Genomic DNA, 23,566 nt, shown 5'->3' on the forward strand with positions numbered 1-23,566 from the left:
ATCCTTGGAGATATTTTAGCCACTCAAGCCATCCTTTTTACAGTGTGTTGAGACAATATAGACAGGTGTCCTCTTCCAGGTTGATTCATAACATTTCCAGTTGATTGAAACTTCTTAATTATTACCCTGATGGTGGAAATGGGCATTTCCAATGCTTTTGCTATTTTCTTATAGCCACTTCCCACAGCTCAAAAACCTTTTGCCGCACATCACAGCTATATTCCTTAGTCTTACCCATTGTAAAACAGGAAGTCATGGTTGAACAAATTCCTGTTCCTAGTCACCCAAGTGTACTAAAAAATGTTAAAAATCGGGGGGCGGAGCCTGCTCTCAGTGCGGTAGGACGCGTCTGTGTGAAGCTCCTGATATCAGATAGATTTTGTATCGTTTTTCTGCAGAAAATCTACAATATTTTATTCTCTAGTGCTCATCTGTTTCACTGAGATCCGACAAATGCTAAGAGTGGATGTTCCGACTGCGTCCTAGCCTATGTTCTCTGAGACAGCTGTGAGACACAAATCTCCTCAGGCCTTTCAGCCATTTTGCAACTACCAAGGTCAAGTAAAGAATGGATCTCACTATCCAGAGTCTGTGTGAGTCATGAATCATAGGTCTGGGGCTGCCACACAATTACCCCCACCCCCAAACTCTGGGGTTAAGCAATCCTGTAACAGGATTGTTCCAATATACTAAAAAGTAATTTGGGACTCTGTTGCCTGATAGCCCGGCTATCACTTATTTCAAAATGGAGGGTCTACGCAGATGGGAGCTGACAGTGACCCGGCTCCTTGAGAAACATTTTCAGAGCCTAGAACAAGGGATAAGTGCTATCCTGACAACTGCCCATAACGATAAGCGGGTGAAATTGGAACACACAAGTCCGACAGTACCGGGTGATCCTATACCATACAAGGTGGGAACGGGTGTATTGGAGGCCCCGTCCCTCACCGGCGGGGGGAACTAACCCGCTCATCCCTAAGGGGAATTCCGCCTCCACAATACCCCCAGATGGGGAGACATGTGCCTTCGGGAGAATTGCTGAGGTCTACCGGACCCGTCACCACATGGGAGTGGAATATATCAGAAGCAAAGTCAGAGGCAGAGATTGAATCCGGGCCGGCTGTGAGGAGGGCCGTTCTTCGGTATCCCCGGGATGCAGAAACGGCTGTTGCAGTGGAACGGAGAACCGTTCTTGCTACACCTCTACCTCTGAAAATACTGGCCGGGATGTCTGACTGAGGTAGCCCACTTAATTTGCCTAGGAATCCGAGAGACGACGCCTTACCTCCACTCCACATGACAGAAGCATCGTTGTGGCAAGCAGCAGGGCCCAGACTCCCTAGAAATTTGTCCGCCAGATCTCGGTTCTATTTGACAGTGAGGGTAGAACATTGGTATACTTCCAGAGCCGTTAAAGCAGGTATCGGCTGAACTATTCCTATATATAATGTACAAAAGCTTGTTAACACGCTCAGGATATTTTACAATAGTTATATCTTTCACTATATTTTACAATAGTTATATCTTTCACTATCTCTCTGTTTGTTCCAGATTACCTGAGGGGCTGTTCTCCTATATATTCATATCTGCTACTGAGACTTTTTACCTTGGAGTTATGTTTACCTTTAGAGACACATCCACATATCCTCTGGGTCTGAAACATTGAGTATCTGTTTATATTTCAGATATATGGCCTGGGTTTGGGGTAGCATGGCTGAGGTCTCAGGCTTAACTGTATTATATAGCTAAGAATCATACCACCAACTTCATGCATGAAGTTTTTCCTATCAGTGGCCCTGACAAATATTGGAGGGTATATGAGCGCTTAATTTGCATATGAACTTTTTTTATTTCTTAGTATGTAAGTGTAAAATATGGGACAGACGTTCACTATTCCAGGTTCAGTTAAATAGAGGATTGAATATATTAGTCTTTTACATGCCCTCTACATGAACACATCTATGTGTGGTGGTTGCTATATGTTTTAGAGTTTTCCTCTGTGTATACATTACAGATCTATGTGTCATTTTGATACAACTTCAACACCCATACCTATGTATGTCCATTGTTATTGCTTTGTTAAATTACATGAAAGATATATTCCTACCAAGATGATGCATTCTGAAATATTACTATGTTGATTTATAGATACCAGGCTTCTCCACTAGAGGGGAGTAAAGGTTTACATACAGTGGGGGAAAAAAGTATTGAGTCAGCCACCAATTGTGCAAGTTCTCCCACTTAAGAAGATGAGATAGGCCTGTAATTTTCATCATTGGTATACCTCAACTATGAGAGACAAAATGTGGAAACAAATCCAGACAATCACATTGTCTGAATTGGAAAGAATTTATTTGCAAATTATGGTGGAAAATAAGTATTTGGTCAATATCAAAAGTTCATCTCAATACTTTGTTATATATCCTTTGTTGGCAATGACAGAGGTCAAACGTTTTCTGTAAGTCTTCACAAGGTTGTCACACACAGTTGCTGGTATGTTGGCCCATTCCTACATGCAGATCTCCTCTAGAGCAGTGATGTTTTGGGGCTGTCGTTGGGCAACACGGACTTTCAACTCCCTCCAAAGGTTTTCTATGGGGTTGAGATATGGAGACTGGCTAGGCCACTCCAGGACCTTGAAATGCTTCTTACGAAGCCACTCCTTCGTTGCCCGGGTGGTGTGTTTGGGATCATTGTCATGCTGAAAGACCCAGCCACGTTTCATCTTCAATGCCCTTGCTGATGGAAGGAGGTTTGCACTCAAAATCTCACGATACATGGCCCCATTCATTCTTTCATGTACACGGATCAGTCATCCTGTTCCGTTTGCAGAGAAACAGCCCCAAAGCATGATGTTGCCACCCCCATGCTTCACAGTAGGTATGGTGTTCTCTCTCCTCCAAACACGACAAGTTGTGTTTCTACCAAACAGTTCTACTTTGGTTTCATCTGACCATATGACATTCTCCCAATCTGCTTCTGGATCATCCAAATGCTCTCTAGCATACTTCAGACAGGCGCGGACATGTACTGGCTTAAGCAGGGGGACACGTCTGGCACTGCAGGATCTGTGTCCCTGGCAGCGTAGTGTGTAACTGATGGTAGCCTCTGTTACGTTGGTCCAGCTCTCTGCAGGTCATTCACTAGGCCCCCGTGTGGTTCTGGGATGTTTGCTCACCGTTCATGTGATCATTTTGACCCCACAGAGTGAGATCTTGCGTGGAGCCCCAGATCGAGGGAGATTATCAGTGGTCTTGTATGTCTTCCATTTTCTAATTATTGCTCCAACAGTTGATTTCTTCACACCAAGCTGCTTGCCTATTGCAGATTCAGTCTTCCCAGCCTGGTGCAGGTCTACAATTTTGTTTCTGGTGTCCTTCGACAGCTCTTTGGTCTTCACCATAGTGGAGTTTGGAGTGTGACAGTTTGAGGTTGTGGACAGGAGTCTTTTATACTGATAACACGTTCAAACAGGTGCCATTAATACAGGTAATGAGTGGAAGACAGAGGAGCCTCTTAAAGAAGAAGATACAGGTATGTGAGAGCCAGAAATCTTGCTTGTTTGTAGGTGACCAAATACTTATTTTCCACCATAATTTGCAAATAAATTCTTTCCAAATCAGACAATGTGATTGTCTGGATTTGTTTCCACATTTTGTCTCTCATAGTTGAGGTATACCTATGATGAAACAGGCCTCTCTCATCTTCTTAAGTGGGAGAACTTGCACAATTGGTGGCTGACTAAATACTTTTTTTCCCCACTGTATACATTTGAAAGAGTATCAATACTCTCTCAGTTTCAGGATTAATTGTTTTATATAGCTGAGATTCATACCATCAATTACATACCTGAAGTTTCTCCTACCATCGGCCCTGGCAATTATTAGAATGTGCATGAGCACTTTACCTACATTGTGTATCAACTTTTTTTTTTAGCAATTAGCATGAAAGTGTAAACTTTCCTTGCATCCCCATGGATACAACTATATATTATGGTTACTATATGTTTTAGAGTTTTACTCTGTGGTTATCTTATAGACTAGTGTAACAGCTCGTTAGAATTCTAACGCCTATACCTATGTATGTTTACTGGTAATGTTTTGTGAAGATGCATGAAAACTCCCACCAAGATGATGCATTCTGAAATACCACTTTAGGACTATACATAGGCACCAAGCTGTTCCGCTAGAGGGGAGTAAAGCTTTACGCATAAATTTAGAGGTGTATCAGTGCTCACTCAGTTGTATCCACTCCAGAACAGCACTCAGACTGAAGCGATAACCCCCCAGCAAGTCATGGAGTAATCTTAACAAACGTTTCTCTATATATCCCCCTGTCCCTTAGCATTTCCCTAAATGGTAATAACTATCTAGCCTGCTATGTACTTGCTCTTTGTACCAAGCCATTATTGTCCCTTATACAATTTGTTTTGCATCAAAGTCCCACATTCTTCCATCAATCTAGTTCAGGAGGTCTGCAAGAGGTCTCCCTACGTTTTTGGGGGAAATTACTTCATCTTATATCTCACTATGTTTTAAGGGGTTGCACCGTAATAGAAAATATGAGGTTTACTTTTTATTTAGCTTTCCTAGGCAATATGCGTTTTCCTTGTCTGACAAGTCTTTATGTGAAGATTATGTTCATGACAGTGATTTCACTTCTTATATGTTTGTAACTCTGTGATATAAACTGCTTGTTGTACTTATTTTTCAACCTCAATAAAAATTTATATATATTAAAAAAAAGAAGTAAATCAATGGGAATATATTTCAAATATATTTTTCTCATATGAATTCATAGGGGTGCCAAAATTGTGCCACACAAATTTAGTTTTTTTTTGGATAAACCTGTGTTGTGTTTGCAATTGTTTGATATCCATGAGAGTAGAGTATTTTTGTGTATTTTTTTAACAAAAGATCAAACGTTTAAACAATAAAGACAAATTTTCACAGCCTTCTTTGCTCATATTTACCAAGGGTGCCAATATTAGTGGAGGGCACTGTATGTATATATAAGTTTAATACTTTATTTTAAAATGCTACACTTCTTTATACTTTTATTGTAGCCCTAACACTTGACACCAGGGCCTCTAGTTATCAAGCCGTCAACCTCAAATACGCTGGAATTCCGCAGCGTATTTGTGGCGTGGCTGATTCGCCTAAGTTATCAAGCCCTACACACCGACAAAAGTAGAATATAGTGACGTAAGCTTCGATCCGCCGGACTCAGTCTGACACAGATCGATTCTTACGTCACTCCAGATGTTCCGAACACAAGTTCGGCACAATCTGACTACTTTTGGAAGTTATCAAATGACTACCAGGTACGCTCGGCACTTTTCCGGCCCAGCGTACCTGGTTTTCAATCCGCCGCCCTGGAGATTGAAGTTCAATCCGATTGGCTCATTAGATCAGCCAATCGGTTTGAACTTCAATCTGATTGGCTGATTGCATCAGCCAATCAGATTTTTTCCTACCTTAATTCCGATTGACTGATAGAATCCTATCAGCCAATCGGAATTCGAGGGACGCCATCTTGGATGACATCACTTAAAGGAACCTTCATTCGTCGGGTAGTCGTTGGTGGAGAAGGATGTTCCGCGCCGGAGGTCTTGAAGATGGAGCCGCTCCTCGTCGGATGGATGAAGATAGAAGATGCCGCTTGGATGAAGATGTCTGCCGGTCCGGATGTCCTCTTCTGCCCGGATAGGATGAAGATTTCTGTCGGTCTGGATGTCCTCTTCTGCCCCATCGGATGAAGACTTCGGCCCGGCTGGGTGAAGACGACTCAAGGTAGGGAGATCTTCAGGGGGTTAGTGTTAGGTTTTTTTAAGGGGGGTTTGGGTGGGTTAGAGTAGGGGTATGTGGGTGGTGGGTTTTAATGTTGGGGGGTTGTATTTTTTTTTCAGGCAAAAGAGCTGATTACTTTGGGGCATGCCCCGCAAAAAGCCCTTTTAAGGGCTGGTAAAAGAGCTGATTACATTTTAATGTAGAATAAGGTAGGGACTTTTATTATTATTTTTTTATTATTATTTTATTAGGGGGCTTAGATTAGGTGTAATTAGTTTAAAATACTTTTAATATTTTTTTATTTTCTGTAATTTAGTGGGGTTTTTTTGTAATTTAGTTTAGTTTATTTAATTGTATTTAATTGTAGGTATTGGCTAGTAATTTAATTAATTTAATCATAGTGTAGTGTTAGGTTTAATTGTAACTTAGGTTACCTTTTATTTTACAGGTAATTTTGTATTTAAAATAAATACAAAGTTGCCTGTAAAATAAATATAAATCCTAAGATTTATTTTACAGGTAAGTATTTATTTTTAAATAGGAATAATTTATTTAATGATAGTGTAGTGTTAGGTGTAATTGTAACTTAGGTTAGTTTTTATTTTAAAGGTAAATTTATTTTTATTTTATCTAGGTAGTTATTAAATAGTTAATAACTATTTAATATCTATTGTACCTAGTTAAAATAAATTTAAATTTGCCTGTAAAATAAAAATAAATCCTAAAATAGCTACAATATAATTATTAGTTATATTGTAGCTATATTAGGGTTTATTTTATAGGTAAGTATTTAGTTTTAAATAGGATTAATTTAGTTTATAAGAGTAATTTTTATTTAGATTTATTAAAATAATATTTAAGTTAGGGGGGTGTTAGGGTTAGTGTTAGACTTAGGTTTAGGGGTTAATTAGTTTAATATAGATGGCGGCGGTATAGGGGGGGCAGGATAGGGGTTAATACATTTATTATAGGTGGCGACGGTATAGGGGGGGCAGGATAGGGGTTAAAAAGTTTAATATAGGTGGCGGCGGTATAGGGGGGCAGGATAGAGGTTAATAAATTTATTATAGGTGGCGGCGGTATAGGGGGGGCAGAATAGGGGTTAATAGGTATTATGTAGGTGGCAGAGGGGTCCGGGAGCGGCGGTTTAGGGGTTAATATATTTATTATAGTTGCGGCGGGGGCTAGGAATGGCGGTTTAGGGGTTAATAACTTTATTTAGTTGCGGGGGCCTCCGGGGGCGGCGGTATAGGGGGTAGAACAGTATAGTATAGTGTGGGTGCTTAGTGACAGGGGTATCAATAAAGCTGTAAAAAAGCTGAAGAGCAGCGAGATCGGATGAGTGATAACTATCACAGTCCGCTGCTCATCGCCCCGTACTTGGTGCGCGCCTTTTTGACAGCTTTATTGATAACTTTGGCGAACGTATTCAGGTCCGCGGCGGCAATGTGAGGCGAGCTTAGGCAATCGTATTGGGGCCGGCGAAGGCAGGTACGTACGGAGCTTGATAACTAGAGGCCAAGGTCTCAAGTCGCACTACATTTTTTCACAACTTGTAATATGAGTGATGATTAATCCATTGAAAATGTCGGGTGCCCAAAAGAGATGTCGGCCTCGCTAAACATTATCTGGTAATTCTTTTTAACCATTTACTTGTAACACCAGATTGTGCATTATTCGGAGTGCAGGCCATGATATTGATAGCGTACCCTGCACTATCAATAGCGATTAGCGCTCAACTTGTAATCTAAACCTAGGTTTATATTTTCAAATGGACATTCTAATACAACAACTTTAACTTGGGTCACACATCACTACTGTCAGTTGGAGTATTTAGTAATCTATTATTGAGAACAGCTAGATTAACCCTTTGAGTGCTAAGCACTTTCCCACCTGGGTGCTAAGATATTTAACATTTTTTTTAAAAAATTGTTATTTTTATTTTCAGACCCCCAATACTTACACTGTTTGGAAGGTTAGGCAATTACCTTTCCAATGGTGGGTCTTGGGGGTCTGTAGCTGCGTAGATGCCTGAGATACAGGCTTCTAAGCAGCATGCCCCCTGCTCCTTTACTTAACATTGTTAAGTATAAATAAAGTTGCGCTGTGACGTCATCACGTTATTGCGCGTGACGTCACCACGCAAAACAGGAAGCCCCGGCGATGCATGTCACTATACAGGCACGATCGCCGGGGTAGGAGCGGTGGGAGCCCCCAGATCTCCCTCAAGGTGGGAGAGTGCTAGCGAAGGCTCTGAGCCATCATTAGCACCAGAGTGGGAAACTCTGTGACGGCTCAGAGCCGTCATTAGCACTCAAAGGGTTAAAGCATCAACATACTATTTTAGTTTATTTTAAAAAAATCCTCATACTAAACATAGAAAAAAGCTATCAAAATTAAGAGAGAAAAATATCTGACTCTTTAATGGCAATGTAATGTAACCATTTTAATTTGCTTTCTATAAGGAAGGAACCTAGAAAATGTGATACATATTTCATAGGATTTAACCCTATCCTTTTTCCAGTATATTGAGATATGCTCAGGAGCATGCACATGTTTTGAGAAATAAAAGGCAGCAGTGTTTGCAACAATGTATAATATTGTTACACATTTTTTTGCAATCACTGCTTTCATATAGTGCAGTGTTTCTCAACCGCAGCCCTCAAGTACCCCTAACTGGCCAGGTTTTTATTATAGCTGAACTAGAGCACAGGTGAAATAATCAGCTGATGGGTGAGAGCAGGTTAGTAACCATGGTTACTGATCAGCTGATTACTTCACCTGTGCTCATCTGTGTTCAGCTATAATGAAAGCCTGGACTGTTGAGGGTACTTGAGGGCCGCGGTTGAGAAACACTGATAGTTTACAATTTGTGCATGCACCTGCACCTACATAGGTATGCTCTTCAACAAAGTAAATTTGATGTAAGTGAATCTGAAAGGTTGTTTGTTTTTTTGCTCTAATGAATCCAGTAAGTTTAATTTTGACGTTTGTATCCCTTTTAGGTATACATTTATTTTTCTATAAAAATACACCTCTTATTTTTTAATTTTGTATTTTACTAACCTGGGCTGAAAGTGATGCATTAAATATAAATAATTTCTATGTCCCTTTAATAATGATGTGCTGTTTAAGAATGTTTAATTGCTTTCTCTCTCTCAGATATTATTTGATAACCAAGCGCACAGTGGAAGAATTAAAATCAGCTTAGATACTGATGTTTTGATCCAGGAGTGTAAAGACTGGCATTTGTCTGGTTCCAGTAAGTACCCTCTGATTTGTAGATTTAGTCATGATTAATTTGTTGAAAAGCATACCTTGGTATTTAACAGAAAAGTACTACTGCTAGCTCATCTGTACTGGGTACACAAATATGCCTCTTGTCATCGGTTCACTAAAAAGTGTTCACCTAGCTCACAGTAGTTCGTTGCTGCTGTGGAACTGATGTTAACTATGGGCCAGATTACGAGTGGTGCACTTACTGTTTTGCACAAGCGATATCAGTTTTTTCATGGCTGTTTGCATGCGTCGGAAGGAGCTTGCGTATTACAAGTTGAAAATAAATGCGAACACATGAGCTCAATCACGATTTATGATAGAATGATTACCGCGACTTCAGACCTCTGGTTAATTGTTACGCCAGTCAAAAAAGTGTCACAAAACACATTAATAATATTTTTAAAAATACAGTTACACTCATAATAACACTATCTAATAAAAAATTTTTTTTTTAAATGCACAAAAAGGTTATAAGGGCTCCAAGATGTGAGGTCTCAGATGTTAGAGAAAAAAAGGCTGCAAAGGGCTTTAACATAGAGATATATACATATACATGTTTAAAGATGTATGTGTATATGTGTGTGTATATATATATATATGTATGACGAAACTCAAGAGGTATTGTAATAAGCACAATCACAAAGTCCCCCCTTGATAGGGTAAAATTCCCTCTCTCAAAGACACCCTCCGTTGATCTACCATACAGAGTGTAAACGCAGCTTAAACCGTAATAACAGTATAAGTCCTTGGAAACGTTTAACCACACTATGGAAATATACTATGCACAATAAGCAGTAAAACACTAGTGGGAGTGGTATTCCCAAGAGCAACCTTTGCCCACAACAGCCTATGGCCACACCCACTCACCACTTTTCGTGTCACTCTTTTGTGTGTGCCATGTATGCCGTGCTGTGGTCCCCTGTATCCGGGCTCTGCGTGTATAGCCGCTGGACTCTGCATGTATAGCCGCTGGACTCTGCGTGTATAGCTTCGTGTATAGCTGTTCCAAAACCAGTGAGACACACACACACATATATATATAAGGTTTAGGCAGATGTGAAAAAAAATTTCTTAAAGGGACAGTCAACACCAGAAGTTTTGTTGTTTAAAAAGAAAGATAATCCCTTTATTACCCATTCCCCAGTTTTGCATAACCAACGCAGTTATAATAATACACTTTTTACCTCTGTAATTGCCTTGTATCTAAGCTTCTGCTGACTGCCCCCTTATTTCAGTTCTTTTGACAGACTTGCATTTTAGCTAATCAGTACTCACTCCTAGGTCACTTCACGTAGATGAGCTCAATGTTATCTATGTAAAACACATGAACTAATGCCCTCTAGTGGTCAAAATGCATTCAGATTAGAGGCAGTCTTCAAGGTCTAAGCAATTTGCATATGAACCTCCTAGGTTTAGCTTTTAACTAAGAATACCAAGAGAATACAGCAAAATTGGTGATAAAAGTAAATTGGGAAGTTGTTTAAAATTACATGCCCTATTTAAATCATGAAAGTTTTTTTTTGGACTTGACTGTCCCTTTTGGCCAAGTTCCTTAAAATCTGTGTGCAAGTATACCTAGAAGAATTGGTGCTGTTTTGAAGGCAAAGGGGGGTCACACAAAATATTGATTTGATTTAGATTTTTCTTCTGTCCAATCACTGCATTTTGTTAATTGATAAAAATAAACTATTAACATTTCTATTTTTGAAAGCATTTGTACTTTACAGCATTTTTTATACTTTCCTAAAATGTTTGCACAGTAAAATAGGACGGCACTCGCTGGATTTAGATACAGTATAAAATTATTTATTATATGGTAATGGTTGACCATATAATAAATAATGTTATACTGTATCTAAATCCAGCGAGTGCAGTCCTTTATTGAAGAAATCTGTGGATATTCTGACTTAGGCACCCTGGTTGATGACCTGATTGAATTGTGAGTGCAGATACACATAGGATATATATTTATTTATTTATTTATAAAATATTTTACCAGGAAGGATACATTGAGATTTCTCTTGTTTTCAAGTATGTCCTGGGATCACAAAACATTGCATTGATACAATAGGGTACAATAAAATACAAAAACAATAATAATACACAATGTATGCAAACATTTAACATAGAACAGGTAGGAAATATATAATAAACCATGACAGGTGCATTCTGTTTTGAGATATGTAGAGAGGGATCTCTTAAAGGATTGGGGAAGGTTTGAAAGTGTGCAGGAGGTCATTCCATAACTGTGGCGCTCAGTAGGAAAAGAAGGATCGAGCTGCTTTCTTTTTGTATTGAGGCAAGCTAAATAATGTGCTGGTACTGGATCAGAGGTTATAGGAGGTGGGAATAGCTGGGGAGAGCATTCTGCTCAGGGGCGCGATCCGATATATGGCGCAGGTTTCGGCGCAAGCATGGAAACCTGCACCACCCGTAGTTTCAGCTCGCAACTCAAGCTATCCCATATACGGCGCCGTCAGATGCTAAAGTGTCGTAAGTCTGACAAACCAGCGATGTCCAGAAATCTGCGTAAGTACAAATTTCTGGAGTCGCCAGTGACTTACGGCACTTTAGAAACTGCGGGCGCCTACAAAACCTGGCTAAGTTATTAAATTTCCCGTACTGTCTAACACGCCTCCCAAACATAGCCAGACATGTATACCCCTCTATCCGCTATCCCCCCTCACTCTCCTAATAATAGATGTATTAACCCCTAAACTGCCGCACCTAATAAAGTTATTAACCCCTAAACCGCTGCTCCCAGACCCCGCCGCCACCTACATTAACTACTCCCTAATGTGAGCCCCTTAAACCAGCGCCACCTACATTAACTAACCCCTAATGTGAGCCCCTTACACCACCGCCACCTACATTAACTACCCCCTAATGTGAGCTCCTACCCCGCCGCCAGCTATATTAAAATTATTAACCCCTAATCTAATCCCCCTACCCCGCCGCCAGCTATATTAAATACATTAACCCCTAATCTAATCCCCCTACACCGCTGCCAGCTATATTAAATGTATTAACCCCTAATCTAATCCCCCTACACCGCCGCCACCTATATTAAATTAATTAACCCCTAAAATACTAAAATATCCCTACCACTAAACCTAAGTCTAACCCTACAAATAGCCCTGAAAGGGGCTTTTTGCGGGCCATTGCCCTAAAGTAATCAGCTCTTTTACCAGCCCTTAAAAGGGCTTTTTGCGGGGCATTGTCACAAAGTAATCAGCTCTTTTGCCTCTAATCTAAATCCCCCTACACCGCCGCCACCTATTATAAATGTATTACCCCCTAATCTAATCCCCCTACACCACCTATATTAAATACATTAACCCCTAATCTAATCCCCCTACACCGCCGCCACCTATATTAACTATATTAACCCTAATTATATTAGGGTTAATATAGTTAATATAGTTATTATATTATATATATATTAAGTATAATAACCCTATCTAACTCTAACACCCCTAACTAAATTCTTATTAAAATAAATCTAATTAATATTATTAATTAAAATATTCCTATTTAAATCTAAATACTTACCTATAAAATAAACCCTAAGATAGCTACAATATAATTAATAATTACATTGTAGCTATTTTAGGGTTTATATTTATTTTACAGGTAACTTGGTATTTATTTTAACTAGGTACAATAGCTATTAAATAGTTAATAACTATTTAATAGCTACCTTGTTAAAATAATTACCAATTTACCTGTAAAATAAATCCTAACCTAAGTTACAAATACACCTACACTATCAATAAATTAAATAAACTACAAATATCTAAACTAAAATACAATTAAATTCACTAAACTAAATTACAAAAAAAACCCCACTAAATTACAAAAAATAAAAAAAGATTACAAGAATTTTAAGCTAATTACACCTATTCTAAGCCTCCTAATAAAATAATAAAGCCCCCCAAAATAATAAAATGCCCTACCCTATTCAAAATTAAAAATTAACCAGCTCTTTTACCAGCCCTTAAAAGGGCTTTTTGCGGGGCATTTCCCAAAGTAATCAGCTCTTTTGCCTGTAAAAAAAAAACAATACCAGCCCCCAACATTAAAACCCACCACCCACATACCCCTACTCTAACCCAAACCCCCCTTAAATAAACCTAACACTACCCCCCTGAAGATCTCCCTACCTTAAACCGTGTTAACCCAGCCGGGCACCGATGGACCAAAAGAGGACTTCAGAAGCGGCAGAAGTCTTCATCCTATCCGGGCAGAAGAGGACATCCGGACCGGCAGACATCTTCATCCAAGCGGCATCTTCTATCTTCATCCATCCGACGAGGAGCGGCTCCATCTTCAAGACCTCCGGCGCGGAACATCCTCTTCCTTCCGACGACTACCGACGAATGAAGGTTCCTTTAAGTGACGTCATCCAAGATGGCGTCCCTCAAATTCCGATTGGCTGATAGGATTCTATCAGCCAATCGGAATTAAGGTAGGAAAAATCTGATTGGCTGATTCAATCAGTCAATCAGATTCAAGTTCAATCGGATTGGCTGATCCAATCAGATTGATCTTGTATTCTATTGGCTGTTCCGATCAGCCAATAGATTGCGAGATCAATCTGATTTGCTGATTGGATCGGAATTAGAGGGACGCCATCTTGGATGAAGTCACTTAAAGGAACCTTCATTTGTCGGTAGTCGTCGGAAGGAAGAGGATGTTCCGCGCCGGAGGTCTTGAAGATGGAGCCGCTCCTCGTCGGATGGATGAAGATAGAAGAAGCTTTTTTGCAGGTTTTGAAGATAGAAGAAGCTTTTTTGCAGGTGTTAGGTTTTTTTTCTACCCAAACTGCCCCATTGTTTCCCATGGGGGAATCGTGCACGAGCACGTTTTTCCAGCTAGCCGCTACCGTAAGCAACGCTGGTATTGAGAGTTGAAGTGGCGGTAAATATGCCTGTACGCTCCCTTTTTGGAGCCTAACGCAGCCCTTCAGAGAACTCTCAATACCAGATTAGGGGTTAATGTATTTAATATAGGTGGCGGCAGTGTAGGGGGATTAGATTAGGGGGTAATACATTTATTATAGGTGGCGGCGGTGTAGGGGGATTTAGATTAGAGGCAAAAGAGCTGATTACTTTGTGACAATGCCCCGCAAAAAGCCCTTTTAAGGGCTGGTAAAAGAGCGGATTACTTTAGGGCAATGGCCCGCAAAAAGCCCTTTTAAGGGCTGGCAATAGAGCTGTTTACTTTGGGGCAATGCCACGCAAAAAGCCCTTTTCAGGGCTATTTGTAGGGTTACACTTACGTTTAGTGGTAGGGATATTTTAGTATTTTAGGGGTTAATTAATTTAATATAGGTGGCGGCGGTGTAGGGGGATTAGATTAGGAGTTAATACATTTAATATAGCTGGCGGCGGTGTAGGGGGATTAGATAAGGGGTTGATGTATTTAATATAGCTGGCGGCGGTGTTGGGGGATTAAATTAGGGGTTAATAATTTTAATATAGCTGGCGGCAGGGTAGGGGGATTAGATTAGAGGTTAATAATTTTAATATAGCTGGTGGCGGGGTAGGAGCTCACATTAGGGGGTAGGTAATGTAGGTGGCGGCAGTGTAGGGGCTCACATTAGGGGGTTATACATTTAATGTAGGTGGCGGCGGGGTCCGGGAGCGGTGGTTTAGGGGTTAAATACTTTATTAGGGATTGCGGCGGGGGATCGCAGTTGACAGGTAGATAGACATTGCGCATGCGTTAGGTTTTATTTAGCAGTTCGCGGTTGACAGGTAGATAGACATTGCGCATGCGTTAGGTATTAGGTTTTATTTAGCAGCTAGTTTAGGGAGTTACGGGTCTCCAATAGACAGCGTAAGGCTTACTACGCCTGCAATTTGTGGCAAGGTGAAAATGGAGTAGGATTTCTCAATTTTCGCCACGTAAGTCCTTACGCTGTATATTGGATACCAAACTGCGCTGGTTTGGTATACCTGTCTATGGGCCAAAAAACTACGGCCGAAGGCAGAAATATACGAGCGTAACTTCTATGTTACGCCGTATATGTGATACCAAACCAGCGCAAAATTTGGCGTTGCCGGCTTTTGCGGGCGACGCTGCATATCGAATCGGGCCCCAGGTAGGGTGGGAGCTTCCCAGAAAGGCTCTTAAACACAAGGCAGGAAAGATGAAGGGTGCATCTGGATTCCAGCGTCAGCCAGTTTAGTTCTTTTAGCATGTCACAATGGTGGGTCCTGTAGTTACATTGTAGCACAAAGCGGCAGAACGAGTTATACAACGTATTAAGTTTATTAAGGTGAGTTTGCGGTGCAGGTGCGTATACTACATCCCCATAATCCATGATAGGCATCAGCATTTGCTGTACAAGCTTTTTTTTTACTGTAGGGCTGAGGCAAGATTTGTTTCTGTATAGGGCACCTAGTTTTGGATAAAGTTTAGATGCAACTTTTTCTGTGTGGAGGCCAAAAGATAGATTAGGGTTTAACAACATACCCAAGTATTTGAAAGAGTGGGCTGCGGTCAGCGTGCAATTGGATATATGTGTGTATATATATATATATATATATATATATAAATATATATATATATATATATATATATATATATATATATATATATATATATATATATATATATATATATATATATATATATATATATATATATATATATATACACACACACACACTCTGTTTAGTCCATTATTAAGGCAATTGCATTTTCTGGATTTATATAAATGTGGCTTTATTGCGTCTAAACTTTTTCGGGGTCTTCACCTCTTCCTCAGACATACACACACACACACACACACACATAAACACACATAAACACACATAAACACACACACATAGACACACACACACATACACATACACACACACACATAAACACACATACACATACACATACACACACACACACACACACATACACACACACACACACACACATAAACACACATACACACACATACACATACACACACACATAAACACACATACACACACATAGACACACACACATAAGCACACACACACACACACACACACACACATAAACACACATAAACACACATACACACACATGCACACACACATACACACACACACACACACACACATAAACACACATACACACACATACACACAGAGTATATATTAAATATGCTGTAAAGTATAGAGCTATTTAGCTGGCAGTGCCTCACTTTTTGTATGTGAAAGTGCCAGCTACTTACAGATGTTTGCATATTTGGGATTAAACTGGTGACGTTTGTGTAATAGTCTAGTCTGGGTCAGCTGTCTGCTTCAGGGGATATCCAGTTTACTATGACAGAGAGTCCCAGAAAATGCACTCGGAGTATTCTGAGAGTGCTGTCTATGACATGGGATATGCACCTGACCCAGTGCAGTTTGTAAGCGCTGTACGTTACTGTGGTTTTCTAGAAAGACAGCAGTTTGCTAAAACACCATTGATTGTGCAATTTGCAAACATTAGGGTTGAATTCCTTCCTTGTAGATAAATCATTTGTTAAGCTTCTCTAAAGCATTGTAATTAACCTCATTATTAAATGACAGTAAGGAAAGCTGAGGTTAGCACTGGATTGGGCCATTGTGAGGTGTTTAAGCTTAGCATCTCTCTGTCAATGGCTGTAACTTAAAGAACAGTAAAGTCAAAATTGAATGAGCATGATAGTGCATGCAATGTTAAACAATTTTCTAATTTACTTCTATCATCACATTTTTTTTCATCTCTTGGTATCTTTGTACGTTGCTAGATTCATGAGTAGCAATGCATTAATAAAAGCTAGTTGCTGATTGGTGGCTGTACATATATGCCTCTTGTCATTGGTTAACCCGATGTGATCAGCTAGCTCTCAGTAGTGCGTTGCTGCTCTTCAGCCTACTCTTCAACAAAGGATATCAAGAGAATTAAGCACATTTGATAATAGAAGTAAATTGGAAAGTTTAATTTCGACTTTACTGTTTATTGACTCCTCTCTTTCTTGCTAATTCTTTTGTGAGTAACAGTAATTTTTTGTTTACTATTAATGGTTAATCAATAATCAATTTTGCTCCCAGTCTGTTCTGGGGTTAGCTACCTCTGTCAGGGGATATGCATTATACGTTTAAATTTGAATTCTTTGTTAGGATCCTAATACGGAAGTTTGCGCTATTCGTCTCTTTTTGGAACCGGATCAATTCTGGTGCAAGATCACCACATTAAAGGGATACTGAACTCAAATTTTTTTTTCCATGATTCAGATAGAGCGTGCAATTTTATGCAACTTTCTAATTTACACCTATTATCAATTTTTCTTCGTTCTCTTGCTATCTTTATTTGAAAAAGAAGGCATCTAAGCTAAGGAGCCAGACAATTTTTGGTTCAGTACTCTGGACAGCACTTGCTTATTGGTGGGTGAATTTATCCACCAATCAGCTAGAATAATCTAGGTTGTTAACCAAAAATGGTCCGGCATCTAAACTTACATTCTTGCTTTTAAAATAATGATACCAAGAGAATGAAGAAAATTTGATAATAGGAGTAAATTAGAAAGTTGCTTAAAATTGCATGATCTATCTGAATCACAAAAGAAAAAATTTGGGTTCAGCGTCCCTTTAGGATCTGTGCAAATCCAGATCTTAACGCTTCCTGACAGTTGTGTAATGCTGTCCCTTCAGCAATGGATAACAAGAGAATTAAGAAAATTTGATAATAAAATTAAATTGGAAAGTTGTTTAAAATTGTATGTTTTATCTGAATCATAAAATAACATTTTGGGGTTTACTATCCCTTTAAGCAGCGGATGCTGCATCGAAGCCTCATCGTTTCAGTTCCCCTCCTGAAAACGCTGTCTTTTATGTGGCGAATGGAAATCATCTCTATCTGATTAGATTGGGATGATTGACGGCCCCTGCTAGCAGCTAAATGGCTGCGAGTGAGCAGGGGGCTGCAATGTTAAATGCAGACAGCTTAACTTATGCTGGTGGTATTTAGCGAGGTCAAGCGGACATGATTCGATATAGCGAATCATGTCCGCTCGCCTCATCATAAATCTACTCCTAAGGCTTTTTGTATAGCAGCATTTCATTGGGTGCATGAAATATTGTTTATATAGTGACCGAGACAAAAGGCAGGGAACCATTTTAGTGTGCTCAAGGATACATATGTATACAGTAGGGTTAAAAAAAATATACACCACAATCTGCTTTTATTTCATTATTTATGAAAAACTATTTTGATTGACAAGATATGTTGTTTCTCAAAAAACAATGACACAATTCAAGTATGTATTCATGCATTTCTATCATACAAATACAAGAATAATGGAATTTCTCTAACTGCAAGGAACAAGTAATTTGCAGTTTCAGAGTGACTCCTGTTAGAACCTCCAGGGACCTCCAAAGTCTGGGAATCAAAGTTTTTGCACTGTTCAGCATAATGAGCAGCAAGTTTTTTTTTTTTTATCTTTACCATGTAATTTTGGTAGTCCATGTAACAGTAAATTACAGATTACGATTACTCTGAACCAGTATATTTTTTCACTCAATTTCGCCTAATACTAAGGGACAGTTTACTCAAAAATGTTCTCCACTTTAATTTGTTCCCAATGATCCACTTTACCTGCTGGAGTGTATTTAATTGCTTTCAAATATTTCCATTACCCTTATATTGGCTTTTGAAATAGTTGATTTAGCCTGTGGTCAGTGGCGTCACTAGGGGGGGGGGCGGGCCGCACCCAGGTGACACCCTCCAGGGGGTGACACCAAAAAAAAAAAAAAAAAAAAATTTTTTTTTTTTTTTTTTTTTTTATTTTATTGAAATTCAAAGAAATACAATGTTGAGATGCATAGATTTTTTTTTATTAGAGGGGCTGGCATTTGGGAACATTGGTGGGACTGGGGAAGTTGTAGACACACAATTGTTTGCCCCTTGAGCCAGTGCTGCAATTTCAACAAATAGTTTTCCCGGCTGCTTTTGCTTGTTTGTACTTTGCTTCTCCCCTGCCCAATTTCGCTATGAATGTTGTGGGCATGCCGTGGGGCTTGCAAAGTTGCGCTGCTAGCCTAAACCTGCCTGCCTATCTGTGCTCACTGCTCAGTGACATGTGGAGCAGTGGAGTCACTCACTGCTGTGCTGTCTCTCTAAACGGGAACTGGCAAATCATGAGGGGATGCCTGGCACCTGACCGCATGACTGTTTGACACTGTCTTTAAAGTGAAGGAGCCACGTATGATGCCCACCAGACCATTACGGTTACGGTACACTAAGTGCACACTTAACAGGTAGGAGGGTGGGCGGGGGTCTGGGGGTGGGCAGAGTGCAGAGGTGATTGGCCATAAGAAGCGGTAGGCACGCGGCCCGGGGCTGTGCACTGACAGGCTTAGAACAGAGTCAGAGAGCAGAATTTTCATAGTTTGCGCCTAAACCTTTTCTTTAGTGATTTATTTTAGAGTGCTCTGTTTATCTTTCATTTGATGCTCTGCTGAGCCAGGGAGCAGCTCTAGGCATGAGCTTCATAATTAATGCAGTGCAGTTTACATATTTTGTAAGTGTTTGTCTGAGTTTTTGTGTGTGTGTGTCTGAGTGTGTTTCCGAGTGTTTCTGTGTGCATCTGAGTATGTTTTTAAGTGTGTCTGAGTGTTTGTATGTGTGTGTGCCTGTGTTTTTGTGTGTGTCTGCTTTCCGGGGGGGGGGGGGGGGTGACACCATAACTTACCGCACCGGGTGACACCAACCCTAGTGACGCCACTGCCTGTGGTATACCTACCCACCTATCTTGAAAGTTTATGGCCTTAAGGCCAAGCTGTGTAAAACACAGCCAGTAGAAGAAATTAGACTCCCAGTGGGGTATAGAACAGATAAGGTAATAAAATGTTAATCTTCCATTGTTCTCTCCAAGTATTGGTGATTGGTTTATGGACAGATATAAGATACAATTTTATATAGACAAATAAACCTTAAAAGCAAATCTCATACATTTTATACTCTGCCGCTGGTAAAAAAAAGTAATTGGAAACACATAAAGGGAAAAACAATTGTATAGTATACTGTCCCTTTAAGACCAGAAACCCCCTAGTTTCTCTCATCTGTACCAGATATGAAGTAGCGTGCCTCCTTCTCCGCTACCGCTCCAGCATTTTTTCATCAGTGCATTTATAAACGCTTTGGAATTTGTTCAGTGTGAGGTACCATCTAGTTAAGAACCGATCATTTGTTTCTTGTGCTGATATCAAAGCTTTTTTATGATTTAAATTTTTTTATGCCACTCTTTAGTGTTCAAAGAGATTTTTTTTTTAAATGAGGCCCACTTTCTGGTGTATGATGGGAGAGTATCTAAGTTTGGGAATAGCAGAAGCCACTATACTATCGAGATAAAGTTTCTAGGTAATGGTTGCGTAAGGCACAATTTTTCATATATCATTAGTGGCCTGATAAATTGTTACCTTCATTGGTGGGTGCATAATAGTGTCCCAATTGCATGTGTGTCTACTTTTAATAACTGTTTTAACTCTGTCTGGCACTGATTCTATCATTTTGTGCAGAATTTTACTATTCACATTATTCCAGCACTCCTTTAGAGTATCACAGAGAGTGACTATAGATGTCACAGTGTGTTCTGCCTTTTTCATTTTCAAACCTTTCCTAAAGATTAAGCGGGTTTAAGGTACAATGAATGCAAGTAAGCATTCCTTGCTCCTCCTTGCTCCTCCCTGGGCTTCAGATACACCTGGTACAGATTTGGTTTTATTTAGGACCAACTCAAGAATAGGCATCGCCACACTGGAATAATTGCTGTACTATATTTAACTGCAGCTTTTTATAGACTGTGGTATTACCTTCTCAGGTTCTGTCTACTTACACAAACTCTGTGATAGCAACATTAACATTTTTGGTTCGTTAGTAAACAGGACGTTTTTCAAGTCTTGCAAAAGTCTTGATTTATCACGGGCCCGAATGGGGCCATACATCCCTGTTTCCGTGCGTGCCTTCGGGCTTGCTGGAAACAGGAGTTTCCAGCGTCCACTGCCTCTGAGGCTGCGGACATCAATCCCGATTGGCCGTGAATCTGCAGGGGGCGGCATTGCACAAGCAGTTCATCAGAACTGCTTGTGCAATGATAGATGCCGACAGTGTATGTTGTCGGCATTTATCGATGTCTGGCGGACATAATCGCTACAGCGGATCATGTCTGCCAGACACTTGATAAATCGGCCCCCTCACCTTTGACTTTGCTTTTACTTACTGTGATTGAATGATCTTTGTTCAGCCGGGCTTAAATTGTGGATGCATAGTCCCTTCTATTCTGTAATGATGTTAACTTGATATGTTGGTCTTCTAATGGTGTGGTCACTTTAGGTCTGCCTGGTCTTTCTATGGGTGAAAAATATTTCTTGAGTGTGTGATGTAATATGTCCTTAGAATTATTTAACTTAGCTACTATTTGGATCTAGGAAAGGTTTTCAATAATTAGAAGAACTTATCCTCGAATTGCTTCAGTTCGCTAAAACACCATTGATTGTGCAATTAGCAAATATTAAGGTTGAGTTCCTTCCTTGAAGATAAATCATTTGTTAAGCTTCTCTAAAGAATTGTAATTAACCTCATTATTAAAAGACAGTAAGGAAAGCTGAGGTTAGCACTGGATTGGGCCGTTGTGAGGTGTTTATGCAAATCTACTGTGTTGACTGGTCCTTTAATCAACAAATGCAAGATAACAAGACAATGCAAAAGCACTTAGTTTGAACTTCAAATGAGTAGTAGATTTTTTTTCCTGACAATTTTAAAAGTTATGTCTTTTTCCACTCTCCCTGTACCATGTGACAGCCATCAGCCAATTACAAATGCATACACGTACCATGTGACAGCCATCAGCCATTCACAAACGCATACACACTTATTCTTGCACATGCTCAGTAGGAGCTGGTGACCCAAAAAGTTTAAATATAAAAAGACTGTGCACATTTTGTTAATGGAAGTAAATTGGAAAGCTGTTTAAAATGGCATGCTCTATCGGAATAATGAAAGTTTAATTTTGATTGAGTGTCCCTTTAAGCTTAGCATCTCTCTGTCAATGGCTGTAACTTAAAAAGAACAGTAAAATCGAAATTGAATGGTCATGATAGTGCATGCAATGTTAAACAATTTTCTAATTTACTTCTATTATCACATTTTTTTTTAATCTCTTGGTATCTTTGTACGTTGCTAGGTTCATAAGTAGCTATGCATAAGCGAAAGCTAGTTGCTGATTGGTGGCTGTACATATATGCCTCTTGTCATTGGTTAACCTGATGTGTTTAGCTAGTCCTGTTTACTAATGAACCAGTAAGATGCTTGAGTTTGACATAATTACAAAACATATTTAAAGAGGCAGTCTACTCCAGAATTGTTATTGTTTAAAAAGATAATAATTTTATTACCCATTCCCCAGTTTTGCATAGCCAACACAGTTTATACTTTTTGCCCCTGTGATTATCTTGTATCTAAGGCTCTGCAGACTGCCCCCTTATTGCAGTTCTTTTGACAGATTTGTATTTTAGCCAATCAGTGCAGACTCATACATATCTCCAAGGGAGTGAGGATAATGTTATCTGCATGGAACACATGAACTAGCCCTGTCTAGCTGGGAAAAACTGTCAACATGTACTGAGATAAGAGGCGGCCTTCAAAGGCTTAGATATTAGCATATGAACCTACCTATGTTTAGCTTTTAACAAAGAATACAGAGTACAAAACTAATTTGATAAAGGGCATGTTTTTTTTTTTTAAATTGCATGCTCTAACTGAATCTTGAAAGTTTAATTTTGATTAGACTATCCCTTTAATCTAATATCCTTCAAAGGCCCTAACTCTTAACAGGAGCACTAGTAGAAGATATAAGCAGGACCACACTATTAGAATTAAAATCGATGTTACGACCCCACCTTGAATATGAAGTTGAATTATTGGCTCTAGTTTTTAAGAAGTACCTTTATAAAACTGGAAAAAGTGGAAGAGGAGGCTGACAAAATTGATAAGGGGAATGGAAGATTTACATTATGAAGAAAGACCATAAAGATTGCAATTATTTACAATGGGAAAGAAGCATCTCCGAGGGGATACGATTACATTCTGCAAATAAATATATACTGGGCCCATATAAACAATTCCCAGCTGACCTGTTCATCAGTAGGAATGTACAAAGGATAAGATACTTGGGGAACACCTACAGCAGTGTAAGGGCTTCTTTACAGTGCGAAAATAAAGATATAGGGCTCCTTTTATTAAGCAGCGGATGCTGCTTCGGAGGCCCATTATTTCGGGTTCGCCTGAAACGGAAGTTAAGAAGCAGCGGTCTCCTTAACCTGTCCACCACCTTTTAGGTGGCAGATTGAAATCATCCCGATCCGATATGATCGAGATGATTGACAGCCCCTTCTAGCGGCCGTTTGACTGCCAGTGAACAGGGGGCGGCATTGCACAAGCATTTCACTAGTAATGCCTGTGCTATTATAGGACCACTCAATGCTGTA

General features: G+C 39.7%; 1 protein-coding gene across 1 annotated transcript in view; it reads left to right on the forward strand.

Annotated features, from left to right (window-relative positions):
* MCOLN3 (mucolipin TRP cation channel 3) overlaps positions 1-23,566 on the forward strand; it is a 253,553-nt gene that overhangs the window by 135,799 nt on the left and 94,188 nt on the right. Inside the window, exon 7 of the mRNA XM_053693240.1 lies at positions 8,952-9,051. Within this exon, the coding sequence (XP_053549215.1) occupies positions 8,952-9,051 (100 nt within the window). The remainder of the gene's footprint in view (positions 1-8,951; positions 9,052-23,566) is intronic.

Source organism: Bombina bombina, chromosome 10, assembly GCF_027579735.1.
Source record: "Bombina bombina isolate aBomBom1 chromosome 10, aBomBom1.pri, whole genome shotgun sequence".
In the NCBI taxonomy this organism is placed as follows: domain Eukaryota; kingdom Metazoa; phylum Chordata; class Amphibia; order Anura; family Bombinatoridae; genus Bombina; species Bombina bombina.